The sequence below is a fragment of the Benincasa hispida genome, chromosome 11 (assembly GCF_009727055.1).
Source record: "Benincasa hispida cultivar B227 chromosome 11, ASM972705v1, whole genome shotgun sequence".
Lineage (NCBI taxonomy): Eukaryota > Viridiplantae > Streptophyta > Magnoliopsida > Cucurbitales > Cucurbitaceae > Benincasa > Benincasa hispida.
The window spans coordinates 72,108,873-72,126,548 of NC_052359.1; the positions used below are offsets into that span (position 1 = coordinate 72,108,873).

Consider the following 17,676-nt stretch of genomic DNA (forward strand, 5'->3'; position numbering starts at 1 on the left):
GATGCATTATACAGACAACAAATGCTCATACAGAACTGGAAAGAAACCTACCGTACCACCTTTAGCCCCAGAAGTCGTCATCAGAGAAATGCAGTTCTTCACTGAGGGTTTTAGCAAACCTTCAGACAGCAAATCCTTGAGGACCTTTGAGTTTCCAGTCCTTTCATTAAGTTGGCTGGTCATTTTTCTATCCAATGATGTTAGTGCAGATTCTCCATTATTGGAAATAGTTTTCTCAATATTCAGCTGCAGTGTCATTGGGTCTGCAAATCAAATAAATAAGGTCCCAAAATATAAGGACCAAAACAATAAAAGTAAACAAATTTGAGGACCAAAACAAAATTCAGGCTTAAAATAAAAATATTATATAGCATAATCATCCTTCAGAACCCTTTTTTCCTTTACTCAAACAATATCTACAATAGATCAATTGCTATTTGAGAAACACAAGTCAAACTAGTTATTAATACTCAAGTTTATGCATCAAGCACTATTGGTGAACATGAAAATACCTAATTTTTCTCCATCCTTGACCTTAAGAAATCCAAGATGCACCTGTTCACCAATTTTCTCGCAGATTTGGAGTTGCTTCTCTCTCTCCTTGTCCATATATTCTATCAGCAAAAGATCATCTACTCCACATGTGAATCCATGTGTCTAAGTAATGAAAGGTGAATGTGTAAGTATTATCAATGCCAACTAGAAACATAAGTTGTAAACTAAAATATGCTATTTTATATTAAGAGGGAGAGTAAAATTGAACTAGAGCACCATCACCTGAAGAAAAACAGTGAACAAACGACTCATCACAGAAAGCAACAGGCCAGCGGTGTTTGAACCATAGAGCTCCTGCACTGTATGCACTAAGCCATAATCACCAAATTGAGCCTTATCTATGACACCGCGCACCAATTCATTTTTAAATATTAGTAAGCTATCATCCTCCAAACGTGCTGCCTTCGACTTATCAACCTTTAAGTACTCCTTTTTCTTTGAATCCTCTTCATCAAGAACTTCACCTTTTCCCAACTTATTTCCGTTCATAGTTCTTTTTCTCTTTGATTTTTCGCCATCGACCATTTTACCTTTGGAAGAATTATTTCCTATATCTCTGCACTTAAAAAAACCGCGTGGAATTTTCACATCTTTTTCCACACAAAATGGTGGGGAGCCTCTAGTGATATGATTCAATAAGGCTGTGACAACCTGTAAACCACAAGAAAATAGTTGATTACACTATCAGAAATTAACTATGAGAGCCAGTATTTTTGCAAACACCTCAACAAAACAAAACTCCTCTTATTTACTAAAGTAGCATATGCTTCTGCACTCCTCATCTTTATTGTGTTTTTTGCATGATGAGACATCTTATCATGTCTAGATACAACATGAACTGGCATGCAACTTATTTGCTAGCAAATTTCTAAAAACCTGTTTTCCTGTCCAAAGAGGCTCTGGTTTCCATACTGCAGGAAGAACAGGTAGCATTTCAGCTTCAAAATCTAAAGTGAAAATCTTCTGCCCAGGTTTCTCTGAAGAACCACATGCTCTTGATGTTGTAATGCCAGAACTATAGAGAAGCTGGCTAAACTCATCAAAATTTAAAAAAGTATCCTTCTTCGTGAGAAGTACAGCACTTATAATGTGGTCCTGAAGAATATATACAAAATTAGGTGGTTACTCAGTGACATACATCAGAAAATATATGAAGAAATAAGCTGAGAGTTTTGTTTTTTTTTCCCCCCCTCACTGAAAGTTGTTGATTCTATCAACAAAAGAAATGTGGTACCTGAATTAAGGCTCTGATGGGTTCACCGCTAGTGGGTTTGACATACTGGTTATTCGCATTCACAATATTATAAGCTTCAGCACGAGAAATTTCATCTTGAGGAAAATGAACGTTCATTTCATCACCATCAAAATCAGCATTATACGTACTGTAATTAGAGGACAATAAATTTTCAACAGAACATGCTCTCATCGAAAATAACAAAATGTTTTACAAGTAAATACCAATTATACACACTGGTACCTGCAATTTGCATAATGCATGCGAATTGTTTTCTCGCCCTTCAAGACACGGACAACATGAGCCATTATACTAGGTTTATGAAGTGTAGGCTGTCAAACACAGACAAACAAAAAGTCAAACAGGGCATAAATAAACATCTCAAACTTCAAGTCAATCCTAAAAGCCTGTTTACACCTTTATTTTGGGCTCAAAGGGCCATACAATGGTCGGAAAAACATAATAACAAGCATGTTAAATATTACCCATCCATTTGCTTATATAATGGCATAGAAATGCTTAATTATCTACAACGCCAAATACTAGCAAGGAAGCAACCGTAAAATTGTAGTGTGAAAGGAATATGTATGTATCACACCAGCATAAACAACTTTTACCCACTTCAAGAGTTTGGTATAGGCAATCCATCTAATGGATATTTTTTGTGAATAATTAATTTTTGTCATACAAGGTTACTTTTCTAAAAAAATCATGATATCAGCTCCACCTGCTAATCCATAGGGGTGAGACATATAACTATCTTCTGCAGTTAGGTTATCAAGGAATTTCTTTTGATTGGAATGCTATTGTTTTTCCTATGTAATCATGTATTCACTAAGTATATCAAGTGGATTTCTTTTGTATTGGGATGTGATGAGGATGCTAAGGATGTGTCAACCTAGGTGAGATATCCGGATGCATCTGCTAATCCCTAGATTCCATGTTTCGATGTATCTTTTGCTCATTCTTGTATTTTGAACATTTGTCTTTTTCATTATATCAATGAAAGGTTATGTTTTTGTTAAAAAAAACATTTAATCCAACCTTACATTTTAACCCACAACCACCAGGGCAGCTCCTTACAGGCTCTCATCATATAATCTATATCAAAATACAATATTAGTCTCAGCTGGATATTCAGCTCGTCTTCTTGCCTCTTCTTGGTGTCTTCTCTCCGAGGCTATTTCTCATTACTCTATTCACAATATTAGTTTGAATTGGAGTCCCTTTATTTTCTCTGTTTAATCATGTTTTGTCCATTGATGTATTTTCCTTCGAAACATGTTTCCTGCATCTTTTAACATTAGTCTCTTCATTATATCAATGAAAGGACTTATTTACTTTTCAAAAAAAATTACAATATTAAAAATGGGCATAAAATTTGCAAGAAATAAGACGCTAGAAGAGGATGAACTTAACAAATCAACAAATTTGGACAGTTTTGCCATATAAGCCAAGTAGTAAAAGTTTGTTCTACTGTAAGAAACTTGACACTCAACACCTGTACGTAGTTTTTTTCAACCAAATACACTAATCGAAAGTTTCTAAACTAATGTTCTCATGGATATAGTGAAAGGCTTCCCTAAAAGTATCACAGAAATTCTAGAGCAAACATGAAGAAGAAACTCTCCCTTTTAGGCAAAAAGTTCAATAAAGTACATGAAGAATTCTCTTTTTCACAACTGGAAGCATCTGGAGACCACCTTCACTATACTATCCATCAAAAAGAAAGAAAGAATTCTTACACTGGACAACTTTTCTCAGGATTTTTGCTTTCGAAATGGACCTAAAGTGTTCCTCAGCTCATGAACGAGAGAGTTGATAGTAAAAAACCCACTTCCTTGACCCTTCCATATCCAAGCTTTACAATCCTCCCAAATGTTAATCGCTTGACAGGCCAAACTATTGGATAGGTTAAAGAGTTAAGAGGGGTAAATATGACTAATGACATCTAAGGAACTTCTCAAAAGCAAATTTCATCTTGATATGAACCTCCAATGGCTCAAAATTATTATTTAATATGATCATTTGGATGTAACTTTATTGTTTTTACTTTATTCTAAAATAAGTTCTTTTTTTTTTTGTTTTTTTTAAAAGGAAACAAGCCTTTATTCATTAAGAAAATAACGTGAGACTTATGCTCAGAATACAAGAATACGAAATTCTAAAACAAGTTAAATATGGGTATTTTTGTCATTTTTCTATGTTTTATGAGAGGATATCTAAAGCTTGGCCTTGGAGTGTTCAAACCTTGAGTACGGTACTAGTTCTCCTTACCTCCTGGTCTTCGGTCAGGATGTAATCCCTATCTAATCCTTCCCTTAGGGATTGAACTTGAATAGATTTTAGGATTTTAGTAATTCTAATTAGGGGTTCTCAAAACAAAAAGGTTCTTAATTCCAATTTCACTAGGGCTTTCATATCACATCCCGTCTTCCCACTATTGCTCTATACCATTCCTCAAAATAAACCAACATGTAATCACATAGGAAAAGAGTTTCTCCTTGCCCAACCAAAAAAAGGCGTCAACTGCAAATGGAAGATGTGAGAGGAAGAATTTATCCCTTTGCACATGGAAACCCTTGATGTTCTTCTCCCACTAAAATTACCTTCACACTGTGGAAACCCATTTTGGTTGGGGAGGGGGGGAATTATTATAGTGTTATCCTAATAATTGACTACATCACATTACTTTGGAAGCAACTATAACAATCATGACAAGAAGGAAGGCATAATCCTAGGTTCACGATTTGTAGAAAGCAGTACACATGTAGAAGAAATATGTCAGATAACACCAAAGTTTACCTGTCGATTCACGAGAACAATATCTCCATCTTGCAGATGGCGATTCACAATTTTCCCTTCAAATTCATAATCATCGCTTCCTTGATCCACAACCACACCACGAGAAGATGGCAATTTCCTCGAGATAGAAATGCGTGATTTCCGACTTGGTTTTAAGTTCAATTTTACTGTAGCTAACTTATCTATGTAATGTGTGGCACCTGGATGGATTTCAGGACCATTGATTATAGCATTTCGTAACTTCTGAACATTCCAAGCAGTCACTCTCTAAGAAAAGTAAAAATAAAAATGAATAAATAAAACATGATTAGTTTTCAGCAAAAATAAATAAATAAACATGATCTTTTTCCATTGTTAATTTAAACAATTGCTTTCATTGAGAAAAATAAAGGAATACAAGAACATACAAAAAACCAAGCTCACAAAAACAAGAAATAAAATAAAATAAAATCCTAGAGAAAGGGAGAAAGGACTTCCAACTAAGTAAGATAACCTAGAGAATAATTACAAAAAGTCTTCGAAACTGAAACCCTCAAAGAAAAAAATGAAACCTCACCAGAGACCAAATTTCATTAAGGTCTCACTCCACACCATGAAACACTACGTTGTTTCTCTCCTCCAAAGATCCCACACAATAAAGTGCACTCTCTAGCAAACCAAAGAAAACGGTCTTTCTCTTTGGAAGGTGGATGGAGAAGGAACTCCCCGATAGAAAAATCAAATTCTTGAAAAAAGTCATCCCACACTGATCTTGCAAACTAACACTCCTAGAGAAGGTGATCCAGGTTTTCTTCCACCTTCCGGCAAAGGATGCAAAATAAAAAGGACGCATTAACGAAGACATCTTTCTCAAAAGCCTATCCATCATGTTCACACAACCAAACAAAACTTGCCTTTCTTTGGAATCTTAATTCTCTATAAAACATCAAAGACCGAGTCAAGAGGGGGAGAGGGATCCAATAATATCCTAAAGAACTACTTACAAGAGAAACCCACCATGGGGGAAGGACTCCAAACACGAAGATCCTTTCTCCCAAGCCTAATGTGCAAATCCTCATTCAAGGAAAGAAGAGAGGCTACCTTCGTAGATTCCATATTGGACAAAGACCGACGGAAACCAGAGAAAGAAATCAAATTCCCCGACCATACCAAAAAATCAGAAACCCACCAATTTTTCAAGGAGGACAAATGATATACCTAAGGAAACACAGAAGAGAAGGGGTCTATCCCCCACCCAATGATCTTCCCAAAAATACATTTCCTTACCATCTCCCACAATACACAGAAGCAAGATGGGAAAAGGAAGGGAGATCAGAAGAAATATATTTCCACTTGCCTTTAACCCCTTTCACCATCCACGCATAGGGATGGGTCGTCTTGCTCTCAATAGCTAATAGAGTTTTAGTGCGTAACCTTAAATTTTTTAGCTCTAACCCTCCCTTATTCATAGATTTTCCGACAGCCCAGCTAACCAAATGATCTTTTTCCATGAATTCTAAATGTGCATTTAGAAGTTGAACCAATCTCAATCACTAGACTGTAAGTCTGTAACTCATACATACAATTACTTGATGCCACAAAGCATGAGGTTCTAAATGAAACTTCGAAAACTACCATGAGAAAAGAGCTATTTTCGACGGCCAAATTATCTATCCCCGACCCACTTTCCACGCCCTAATTCACTAAATAATACCCATTGTAAGGCCCCTTGTTATGGTAATATTAGGATTATTAGTAGAATATTAATATAGTTATTAGGAGGGCATATTAGTAATTAGCTATTAGGTTTGTTAGGACTTTTTAGTTATAAATAGAGGGAATGGGTTGAGAGGAAGGTATGAAGAATTTTGTAGGATTTTCTTTGGAGAATTTGGTAAAAGATTCTCAGCCCTCTAGAATGTGTTGAGGTATATTGCAATTTCTTTATAGATATTGCAATATACTTCTATCTTTTAATGTTTTTTGTTTGTTCTTTGTGTTCTTGAGTGTCCTTGTTAGGTGGGTATCCTAACACCCATCACCTTCCTCCCGTCCTTTCCTAAAGAAAAGTCCTCAAGAACTTTTTTAACTTTTGTCCACTCCTTCCTAAAGATAGGTCCTCATGGGTCATATAATTATCTTTCCTTGCCAGGTTGATCCTCGAACCCTAAATTGAGATAGTAAAAAGGAATGTAGTTACTCAACCCCAACTAAACTAAAGTAAGTCATCCTCCAAAAGAGAAGAAAAGTTTCCACAACGAATACTTTTTTTAACCTTTTTTACCATCGAATTCCAAAATGATGGTGCCAGGCCAAATGGTAAAACCTATATAAAGAGGAACAGAGCTGACTTTGCACACAAAAGAACTAGCACATCTTCTAAATTTGCCTTCGTTACAATTGCTTTCCCGTGGCATTTCTCCTGTTAACCTTAAGACTTGACATTATCTGTAAAATATGAGATAAATGTTCCAAAAGGAATCCCCATACCCGAACAAAATAACTTGATTTTTTTCATTACAACCTTAAACTTTTAATTCTGAATCTAATAAGTCATTTTTACCAATATTGTCTTGCCCTGACAAACTAATTAGACTAACTAGAAATGATTTAGCATAATAAATGGCACAAGAGAGTAGGCCAACTGAACAAAGGCAGGCAACGCAAGCAAGCAAAATACATTTTGGTTCAAAATTTTTTAGCTTGTCTTCCCCTAGTTATCTACAACTAATCTGTTCTTTTTGTGCCACATGTTGCCGCACCTTATCAATCACCACTTGTCAGTCTAATCTTAAACCACTACATACCATATTCAATTAAGGATAATCGATACTACTATAAGTAGAATGCTGTTTAGATTAGTACCTCTGGATAGGTTAATCTCAATGCAAAATAAGGGGGGATTCCAATTTCATTAACTGCTAAGTATGGATCTGGTGAAATGACAGATCGGCATGCAAAGTTAACCCTCTTTCCCATCATCTTCTGACGAAACATGCCTTCCTTCTTCTCCAATAACTGACATATTCCCAAAGAAGCATCTTTTTTGCCTGGACCTGCCATGAAGAAAGCATGGCCACCATTATAGCCATGTAGTATACCATCTATGAGATGACAATGTCAGACTACCAAGAATAGTAAACATGATTTACTAGGTTAAAATTAATATCAATAACAATGGAATTAGTGGCAAAACTGCAATATCATCAATACAATAATTTTGTAACCACGGTCAGGCAGATCTTTTCAATTACTGGCAAAATGCCAGATGACCTGTGCATTATTTCATTATAACAAGGTGGCTTTTTATTTAGATATCTCACAGTGACAAAAAATATACCCAGCAAAAAAGATCCCCAACTTCAGCATTCTTCCTTCTCTATATTTAAAGTTACTATAATTTATTTCACTAAAGTATACCCGCAAGAAGGATGCAAGCTCAGAACTCAAGGATACAGTTGTACAACCTATAGAACAGATACTGTTCAAGTAAGGTAATAGCAAGAAGGATGCAAGCTAGAACCAAAAAGCCAAACCAAACTAAGTCAGAGTAATTTGGTTTCAGAAACATGCATTGATTCGATCAATTTCATAAAACATAGTACCAGAAATTTGTTTGTGGTCCATATGGAAGGAAAGGAATCGTGGGGCTTCCGAATCCAAAGAAAAAGTTAAAAGTCTATCCAGTCTTTGTTTAGAGTATTCTTTTTCTTACACTTGGTGTAAATTAAATCATCTATTTTTCTCTGATCCTTTTTCTTTCTTCTGTCCAATTGAAGATGCTTTTGTAACTCCATTGGTTTGGAACTTTTCATCCCCTCTTTTTATATATGTCATACACCAACGAAATTGTTCCTAATAAAAAAAATTAAAAGAGAAATAAGTTCATGAGCACTATTGGTTCGATTTGATTTTGGAGGTTCATTGACCAGTCAGTTTTGTCGTTCGTTAGACAGTTGATTAACCTATTCTCATTCTCAATGGGTTGTCATATTACTAAGGTCGACCTTCTCAGAATTACATTTCATACAGATATTATTCAAGAATCTGAAGGCCATCACATTGTGCATCAGTTTTGCTTTATCATAAGCTTCTCCATAAACATGATCCAGGGTGATTACTGATAAACACAATATGTAAACCCGACGGAAAATAATTATTGCAGAAAGAAACATTTGTTTTGGTCAATATGTTTTATCCAACAATAGAGAAAAGAAAATAAATATAGCCTATCAAATTTTTAGAAGAGCTTAATTACCACCCCCCCCCCCCCAAAAAAAAAAAAGAAGGATGACATGAAAATCCATTTATCAAAGCCAAGTCAAGTGGCTTGTGTCCAGGATTTGCCTATAGTGTTAAAAAGAAATTTTCAATTCAAATCTGGGAAAGGAAAAGACGCCAAGTTGGCATTTGTTGGGGTTCTTTTTTTTGTAAAAGCAGGTTGGCATTTGTTGGTTGATCATGAAGCTGCAAGCAGATATATTTTTGGAAAAATGAAGCAATGTCTGTCAAGTTTTTTCAATTTCTTAAGTTAGACAGTTGTTATATGTAATGTTCGACAATTTCTATGACTCCACTATCTTTTCGGCAATGTGCTGGAGTAAAACTACTCCCTTTTGTGATTACAGCCTCTCCACCATCACTTCTCATGGACAAGCTTCTTATAATTATCTCATCAATAGGACCTCGCTTTTTTATAACCAATTCACCTCATCAAATGAAATGTTTGTTCTTCCTATAGAAAACAAGTTTGACTTTGTTTAGTAATGTGATTTTTAGTTCTCTTTCAAGGCTGTTGGGTTCAGGGTTGGGTATTTTTTCTAGCTTTTAATTCATTTGTGTTATGTTGATACTCTTTTTCTAATTTTCTTTTCATCAATGAACAATTCTGTTATTTAGAAAATAAACTAAAGCCATACATTGAGAATTGGAGCACCGGATATAAATTGAAGGACAAAAATTTTCATAGAAAACTTAACATAGATAAACGTGCATACCAGCTGCAGTTTTGCTATCAAACAAAATATTGATAGATTGTTGAAGATCCATCCATAGCCTCACTATCTTTGAGTGTTCCGATTTGTTAGCATGAGCATTTCCTAATGATATATTGGACTGTAGCACCTTGTTCAGTAACACTGTTTGAGGATGCTCCATTACCTGAGAACACGAATTAGCAGCAACTCATAAAGAGAGCATATAGTTGTAGACTTGTAGATAGATCAATTAGATTTGGGTTAAGGAAAAAAACGTTGAAGGTTAATATTGGGAAAGTACTACAGGCGTAAAACATACAAGGCCTCACAATCCTAATTCTCAAAACCATTTAAAAATTGAACGATTGTTTTTAACAAGACTCTTTACTTTATTAATAAGGAGAAATGCAAAAGCTAGCAATCAGATGCATTGTCCCTTTAAAATATCATTGAAAAAGAATGCCTCAGAGGGCAGGCAAAAAAAAGGCCCACTGCAAGGAACAAGAGATGTCGTAGTTATCATCAAAAACTTTGAATTTAAGTCAATTTCCATCTACTAAGTTTAATTCATTTACATGCATCAACTTAAGCAGTTCCTAAAAGAAAAGGGACGACCAAATGAGTGATCACCATTCATCAAAACCCTTGATCATTCATGTTATAGAGAGAGGGAAAGTATACTTACAGAATCACCTCCTTTTGCAGGGGGGCGGAACTTAATTGGAGGGACTAGAACAGACTCTAAGAAAAACATGGAATAGCCTGCCCTATTTCCATGTCCCTGCTGACGAATATCACTAATAAAGGAACAAAGAGTAGCTTCATTTTTCCACAAACGCTTCATGATATCTTTAACCTATTAAAAAAATGATATAAAGATAAGGAAAGGGAAAACTTGACCTGCAATCACAAAATAAACTGGCAGTACCTCAGATGGCATCAACTGTCCTGAGGAGAAATTCTTTTGCATGAAAATTTCCGGGGGAACTTCCTCAGAATCTTCTATAGGGGCCTTGGTTGCAGTGTCATCAAATGCATCTCCTTCCAATATATTGATAACAGTGGGGTGCGAAATTGTAGTCTCTTCCTCAAGCGAGGATATTCCTTCAGTTCCACTACTTACACTCACAGGCTTGCAACCTCTAATGGCATTGGCCCTTTTATGGGCTCCAGCCAAGCGACTCTGCATCCACCATGAAGGAGAACTTGAAATCAAGAAGAGGGTACAAAATTTCAATTAAATAAATGGTTCCAATGAAACAAGTACATCAACTCTATTCATCTATTAAATTAGTTCTACTGTCCGATATGGAAGTCATTGAATGAGCGAGGTATCAATACCTAATACAAACTATTCAAGATACAATATTTGCCAGAGGGTATGAAACTATCTTTTTCTTCTTTTTTATTCCCCTATGGAACCATGTACACTGAAAGTGGGTAATAACAGGAAAAACCATATCATACAAAGTTTCCACTCACTAGATAGAGAAGATCGATACGGTTTCCAAACTTACTCCTTCCCATTCAACGAACATTCTAAAATGTGTCATGAAGATCTTCGCTATTTAGTGTATGGTTCATTATTTTATATCAAAAAGGGCACCGTTACACTCAACTATTAGGAAGTAAAATTATCACTCCCGGCAATAAATGAGGAAAAAGTATTTTTCAAAAAAAAAAAAACAGAAAAACTTCTGACTTTCATATGATGAATCTATTGGAAGTAGTTTTTTTTTTAATATAGAATCAACAACTTTCATTGAGAAATAATTGTAGAATCAACAACTTTCATTCAGAAAAAAAATGAAAGAAACATACGGAAAAAACAAGCCCACAAAAACACCTTTTCTAAATAAAGTTCCAACTGAGTAAGATATTACCAAGAGAATAATTACAAAAAAGATTTGATACCAAAGGCTAAAGCGAAACATGAAATCTCACTAAGGACCAAACCTCATAAGGGTCCCTATCCAAATCTTTGAACCATTTGTGGTTCCTTTCCCCCCAAATATCCCACAACACAGTACATATCCCAACAAATCATGAAAAACCACCTCTCTCTGAAAGGTGGATGAAGGAGGAATTCCCGATCATTGCACAAATATCCATTTGGCCGCAATATGAACATCAAACTCCTACAAGAAACAACTCCACACAGACCTTGCATACTAGCAATCCCAAAGGAAATGATCCAGGTCTTCCTCTGCCTTCCGACAAAGGATATAGCAGAAATGACTCATTAACGAGGTCATCTTTCTAGCAAGCCTGTCTAAAGTGTTCACCCGACCAAGCAAATCTAGCCAAGTAAAGAACTTGATTTTCTTTGGAAATTGGAATCTTATTCCTATAGACCACATCAAAGACTGATTCATTAATGGGGGAGGAATCCAACAATAACCTAAAGAAAGACTTGGAAGAAAAGCCCTCACTCAGGTTAAGGCTCCAGACACGAATATCCTTCTCCCAACCCTAAAATTGCACTCATCTAACAAAGAAAGAAGAAAGGCAACCCCCGTCGTTTCCCTATTGGACAAATGACGACAGAACTTGAAAGAAAGGTACATAAAATTTCCCAACCAAACCAAGAGATCAAAGACCGAATGATTTTTTAAAGACAAAAGATAAGAATGAGGAAATGCAAAACAGAGGGGATTATCCCTCACCTACCAAGCTTCCCAGAAATACGCATCCTTACAATCCCCCACAATACAACGAACCAAGTGAGAAAAAGAGGGGAGCTTAAGCGAAATATCTTTCCACAAATTTCAGTGTGTCTTTAACCCCTTTGACCACCCAATCAAAGGGATGGGTGTCATACTTACTCATAATGATCCTATGCCACAAGAATTCGTGCTCAAGGGAAAAACACCAAAGTCACTTAGCCAACAGAGCTCTGTTTTGAATCCTTAATTTACCAATCTCCAACCCTCCCCGATTTACAGGGCGCCAACAACCTCCCAACTAACCAAATGAGAACCCTTTACTTCATCCACCACTTTCCAAAGAAAATCCCTCATATACTTCTCGAGGTTCTTGCAAACTGGACTAGAAGCCCGAAACAAGGAAAAGTAATAAATGGGAATGCCGCTAAGCACCGATCTAATCAAAGTTAGTCTACCAGCTTTGGAGGAAAAAACCTTTCTTCCACATAGCTAACCTCTTACGAATCTTATCAGATATGGGTCCCAAAAAGACAGCCCTCGAGTTACAACCCAACAAAAGGCCAAGGTAAGATGAAGGAAGGAAACCAATCACATCCGCCATCTCCTTAGCTTAGCCTGATCACAATTAATACCCAAGATTTGGCACTTGCTCCTATTGATTTTAAGCCCAAACATGGCTCAAAAAAATCTCACCATATGGTTAAGGATTATGAAGGAATCTTCATTTCCAGAACAAAAAAGCATCGTATCATTAGCAAATTACATATGAGACAAGGCAACCGCATCAGCACCAACTCTAAAAGGCTCAATAATGTCTCCCTCCACACCCCATAAAATAAGTTGACTTAAGACATCCACGACAATTATAAACAAGAAAGGAGGAAGAGCGTCTCCTTGTCTTAAACCTTTAGAAGCTTGGGGCTCCATTAACGAGGAAAGAGTAATTCACGTTTTTAATGCATCCCCACATCCACCTCCTCCATTTATACCCAAAACCTTTCTTCTGCATCATCTTATCCAAAAAGTCCCAAATGGACATGATCATAAGCCTTTCAAATCAAGTTTGAAAATAACTCTCCTTATTTGCTCTATAGTCCTCAAGGCTCCATTGGCAATAAGAGCCAGCTCAAGAATCTGCCTCTCTGTGAAGAAAGCTCCATGCGCCTCAGAGATTGTCGAGGGCATTAGTATTTATCATGGTCAATTTTTCCCATTGCCGTTAAATAATCAATTAATGTATTATAACTTTTAAGAGTAACAAATGTTTGGTCATTTTCTTAATCAAGCTTTTTCTTTGCTAGGATATTGTGGTCCTTTCCTTCAAGAACTCCTTTTTGGTGTCTTTGGTTGAAACATAACAAAAGAATTACAAAGACAAGATACCCCCTTAATCTTTTTTCGGGCTTATGTAAAGCTTTATGCTTCTTGGTTTGTCATAGTTCTAATGATTTATTTGGTAATTACCCCCCTTTCTTTAATCCTATCGGATTGGAAGCCTTTTTTGTAAGTAGTTCTTTTGGGTGGGCCGGTGGGGGGTTCTCTCTTTACTCTTCCCCCTTCTTTTTCTTTTATATTCGTGAATGTCCAGGCCAGTTTACGCGCACCTTGACTAATCTAATGGGACAACCCGTTGACCCTACAATATTTGGGTGTCAAGGAGACTCGTAGGATATTAAATCCTAAGTAGGTGGGTACCATGGATTGAATTCATGACCTCTTCGTTCTTTATCAAGGTCATGTCCCTTGCTCGGTCAACCCATGATGGTTTACTCTTCTCCCTTCTCTTGGGTTGTTTTTTGTCTTCTTTTGGTGATAACGCATCCCTCTTGTTTCTTATCACAAATAATAATCATCGTCATCATCATTTTCCTTCCATGTAAAGACACCCACCTCTTGGGCCTGTCGTTGAAATAATATTTTTTCTACATAAAAATACTTGTACTATTTTTTAATAAAATGTGAATGATATCATTAGCATCCTTCATTTAGAGAAATTGATGGGAAAAAAAAGGAATTAAACAAAGAAGGACCAAAGAACGATGGAAAAGAGGAGAAAACAAAAATAAAATAATCTGACATAAGTTATACCACAATCAAAAAGTTGGTAAAATAAGCAATAATAGAAAGAGCAACCATGTATAACCATATGTATGCCCATGAATTAATGGTAAAGCTACGAATCCATTATCGTGTCAGAATTTAAAGAAATGGACATGTAAGAAGAAATACCATGTGAAGCCAACCAAAAGTTGGTTTAGTAATCTTAGGATTTTTGGCTCCACAATTTTTGCATTCTTTCTGTTTGTGCTTCAAAAATTTATTCACAACTGATATGGCTTCAGAAAATTGAAGAGAAGTCCATGTTTTCGGTTTCATGTTCTTCCTTTCATCGGTATACATTGAATGTGAAGACTCAGTTAGTAACTCCGAATCCTCCGTCTGGTCCTCCGACTGTTTCAACTGTTTAGCCTCAACAACTTGACCGTTCAAAATAAGCTCCAGTAGAGTTTTACATTTTTCAACCTAAATTTGAAAAATTGGCAAGTATTGTTTATGTATAGAAGACGAAAAACGAGGGTATACGAAACTAGGATATATTCTACCTAGCTACATCCTTACACTACAACAGTATGTTTACCTGATTTGCACCAGCTCGAAAATGGTGGCAAGAGAAACAAGTACATTGAAGAAGATTATGGAGAATAATAAATAACAAGGGATTATACACAGGTGAAACGAGGTCAATGTGACCACAATGACCAGGGCAATAGAAAGGCCTCTGTCCGCAAGATTTGCAACTGCATAAAAAAAATACCAACCAAATAAAAAAATTACTGAACAGAATAAATAAACCTTAGAATACAAGTCAAGCTCAAAACACTAGATTAAAAAAAATGTAGGGTGGCTAAGTAGCTAAAAGCAATGTTTTAAAAGGGTTAACGCGGTCTTGAGGTGTTTTCTCACAGAAAGGCAAGGCGTAAGCCTCATTTTAAATGTAAAAATAATCATGAAAGGAAAAACCAGCTTGTATGCTTAATATAATATTTTCTGAGCCTATAGCCTATGAACGGGAAGCATCACAAAATAATCTCATAGGTGAAGCCAAGCATGTAAAAGTTCATCAACAAGCACAGATATAGAAAATCGGTTGGGACATGCAAACATTCGATTATTGAAGAGAGGTAGAAAAGAACACCCGGGATACTCACAGTGTTGTCTCGTCTAAAGAGCCCATTGCGGGATCATAGAGTCCACCAGATACGGGTCTCCCCATACCGTCTAATAATATAGGTGCAGTAATTTTTACAGCACTATGTTTACGAACCTCCTCATTAGTCATGAAGCTGAAGGCTACCATCTTGACCGACTCAGACGCGCCCTGCAACAAATTATCGCCATTAAATATCCTACACTACTTTTTAACATCCTAACATACCACAGGGCTAAATTTTCCAACATAAAAAGTGTTCTACAGCTAGCAATGGCCTCACCTTCATCGGTAGAAGCTTAGAACATCAAACATTAGATACAAGGAAGATAATTTCAAAATCAACTATGTTTTTACTTCAAATCCTCTCATAAGAAACAATAGTACAGCAACAGAAGGAAACAGCGATTGAGAGAAACAGGCATTAGTACCTCTGTGGTCTGAGCCATGGCTGTGAAAAGCTACTCCAACTACTCAATCTTCAACAGCCGGCGTTCTCGAGAGACGAAAGGGAAACAACTAAGCTTTGAAGAACACTCACCGCTTGAAACTTTAGGTGGGTTTTATAGCAATAACAAAAACAGGTCTTTTTAAACTAATTCCAAAAGGAAACAAGGTTTCCTTTATACTAATTTAGGGTAGTTCTTTACCAGGAGGTTGAAGCAGGGCCGGGAGTGAGCGCTGGACGACGGCGACCTGAAACGTATGACAAAAAGTGTCAGCGGCGTCAATAGTTAAGAGTGGAGGGAAAAGCGAGGATACAAGGGTGTGCACGGTTCGGTTCGATCCGGTTACGAGCAAAACCAAAGATTGAATCGACTTGGACGGTTTATAAGACATGCGAACCACTTAACCGAACTGAACCGCTGAAAATCAAAAACCGATTCTTTTTTTTTTTGTGTGTGTGTTTTCTCAAACCAAGAATAGGTGTCGTTTTTTTAAAAAAAAACAAACGAATAAAATACCTTTTGGAGGACTTTCGAACTCGAAGTTGCTACTGGCGGCGGCGGTGGAGCTTTCAGAATCTCGGATGGTTGAGCTGGTGTGGTGGTGGTCTCATCTGAAGGGAAGCCGTGGAGGAAAAACTGAGAGAGTGACGGCGACGTACGTGTGTGCGAAGTATGAAACTGAGGGAGCTGTGGAGTTCTGAAGAACGGAGGAGAATGGCGGCCGGCGTGCGTGCGACGGTGCGAGGTGCAGAGCGGAGAATCTGAAGAAGAAACTTAACAAGTAATGGGGGCCGGGTGAGGAAGGCGGCTGAGGTTTTCCCTTTTAGGTTTTGTTTTTCTTTATTCTTCTTTAAAATCTTTTACTTATTTGATTTTTGATTGGGCTGAGGGTCATCCTCTTACTCATTAGAAATGGGTGTGAATAGCATATTTCTAAGGTTTGATTTTAGAAAATCTCAAAAAAGAAAAATCTTTAGAATTCTGGCAAACAAATCGTGATCCATTTTATTCAGTCTTTGATTAAAAAAAATCCTTTGTTTTACATGTAGGTGTTGAATGTTATTTGAAAAATACCCTTGAAAGGGGGGTGTTTGGAGCGCTGAGTGAGTTATAATAGTCAATGTTAGTCTGTGGATTATAATAGTCTGTGTGTTATAATAGTCTGTGTTTAGAGTGCAAATTATATTTTAGTCTGTGTTATAACAGTCTATCTTTGGAGTGCAGATTATTATAGTATGTGGTATAATAGTTTGTGTTTGGTGTGCAGGTTATTATAGTTTGGGTCATAATAATTTGTGTTTGGGATGCAGATTATTATAATAGTCGGTTATAACAGTGTGTAAATTAAATGCATGTTATCTTATTATATATCACAATTGATTTTACTTTTCCTTATATTAAAGGGGAAAGAATTAAATGAAATATCATATTTTCACCAACCTAAATAAAATTGTTTGTTCCACCAATTTGTATAAAATGTGTTGAACGTTACATCGTCCTCATTCCACCAATTTTAGCCTTGTTTGATGTATCAAACTTCGTGACCATGCAACAAATACAATTCCATTCTCTTCAAAGGATATTAATCATTGCCCAAAACATTAATGCATGTAGAGATAGAGAAAATTCACAAATAGCAAAAAAAAGAAAACCAAATCACATTCATGTCCATGAAATAGTACGGAGTGAAACATAAAAAATACTATAAAGTACAAGTCATAATTTAGAATATGTCCAAATTAAACATGGAAAAGCACGTGATGAAAATAGCTAGTTAGACATTGTCTAGAAGAAAAAGCTCGCA

At 36.3% G+C, this 17,676-nt stretch overlaps 1 protein-coding gene across 4 annotated transcripts in view; it reads right to left on the minus strand.

Annotated features, from left to right (window-relative positions):
• LOC120092142 (DNA-directed RNA polymerase I subunit 1) overlaps positions 1 to 17,127 on the minus strand; it is a 32,157-nt gene extending 15,030 nt beyond the window's left edge. The window contains exons 1-17 of one of the 4 annotated variants that reach the window (XM_039050356.1): positions 16,389 to 17,127; positions 16,074 to 16,119; positions 15,855 to 15,919; positions 15,425 to 15,594; positions 14,854 to 15,013; positions 14,445 to 14,738; positions 10,478 to 10,732; positions 10,235 to 10,405; positions 9,571 to 9,733; positions 7,439 to 7,629; positions 4,595 to 4,861; positions 2,033 to 2,121; positions 1,790 to 1,937; positions 1,432 to 1,650; positions 778 to 1,206; positions 513 to 657; positions 52 to 263 (exon numbers count right to left, since the gene is read on the minus strand). In XM_039050356.1, the coding sequence (XP_038906284.1) occupies positions 52 to 263; positions 513 to 657; positions 778 to 1,206; positions 1,432 to 1,650; positions 1,790 to 1,937; positions 2,033 to 2,121; positions 4,595 to 4,861; positions 7,439 to 7,629; positions 9,571 to 9,733; positions 10,235 to 10,405; positions 10,478 to 10,732; positions 14,445 to 14,738; positions 14,854 to 15,013; positions 15,425 to 15,594; positions 15,855 to 15,872 (2,931 nt within the window). In that variant the 5' untranslated portion in view covers positions 15,873 to 15,919; positions 16,074 to 16,119; positions 16,389 to 17,127. Of the gene's footprint in view, positions 1 to 51; positions 264 to 512; positions 658 to 777; positions 1,207 to 1,431; positions 1,651 to 1,789; positions 1,938 to 2,032; positions 2,122 to 4,594; positions 4,862 to 7,438; positions 7,630 to 9,570; positions 9,734 to 10,234; positions 10,406 to 10,477; positions 10,733 to 14,444; positions 14,739 to 14,853; positions 15,014 to 15,424; positions 15,595 to 15,854; positions 15,974 to 16,073; positions 16,120 to 16,388 lie in introns of all 4 variants that reach the window. The other 3 variants (XM_039050355.1, XM_039050354.1, XM_039050353.1) reach the window with 3 other exon arrangements.
• Between the last annotated feature and the right edge of the window lie 549 nt (positions 17,128 to 17,676).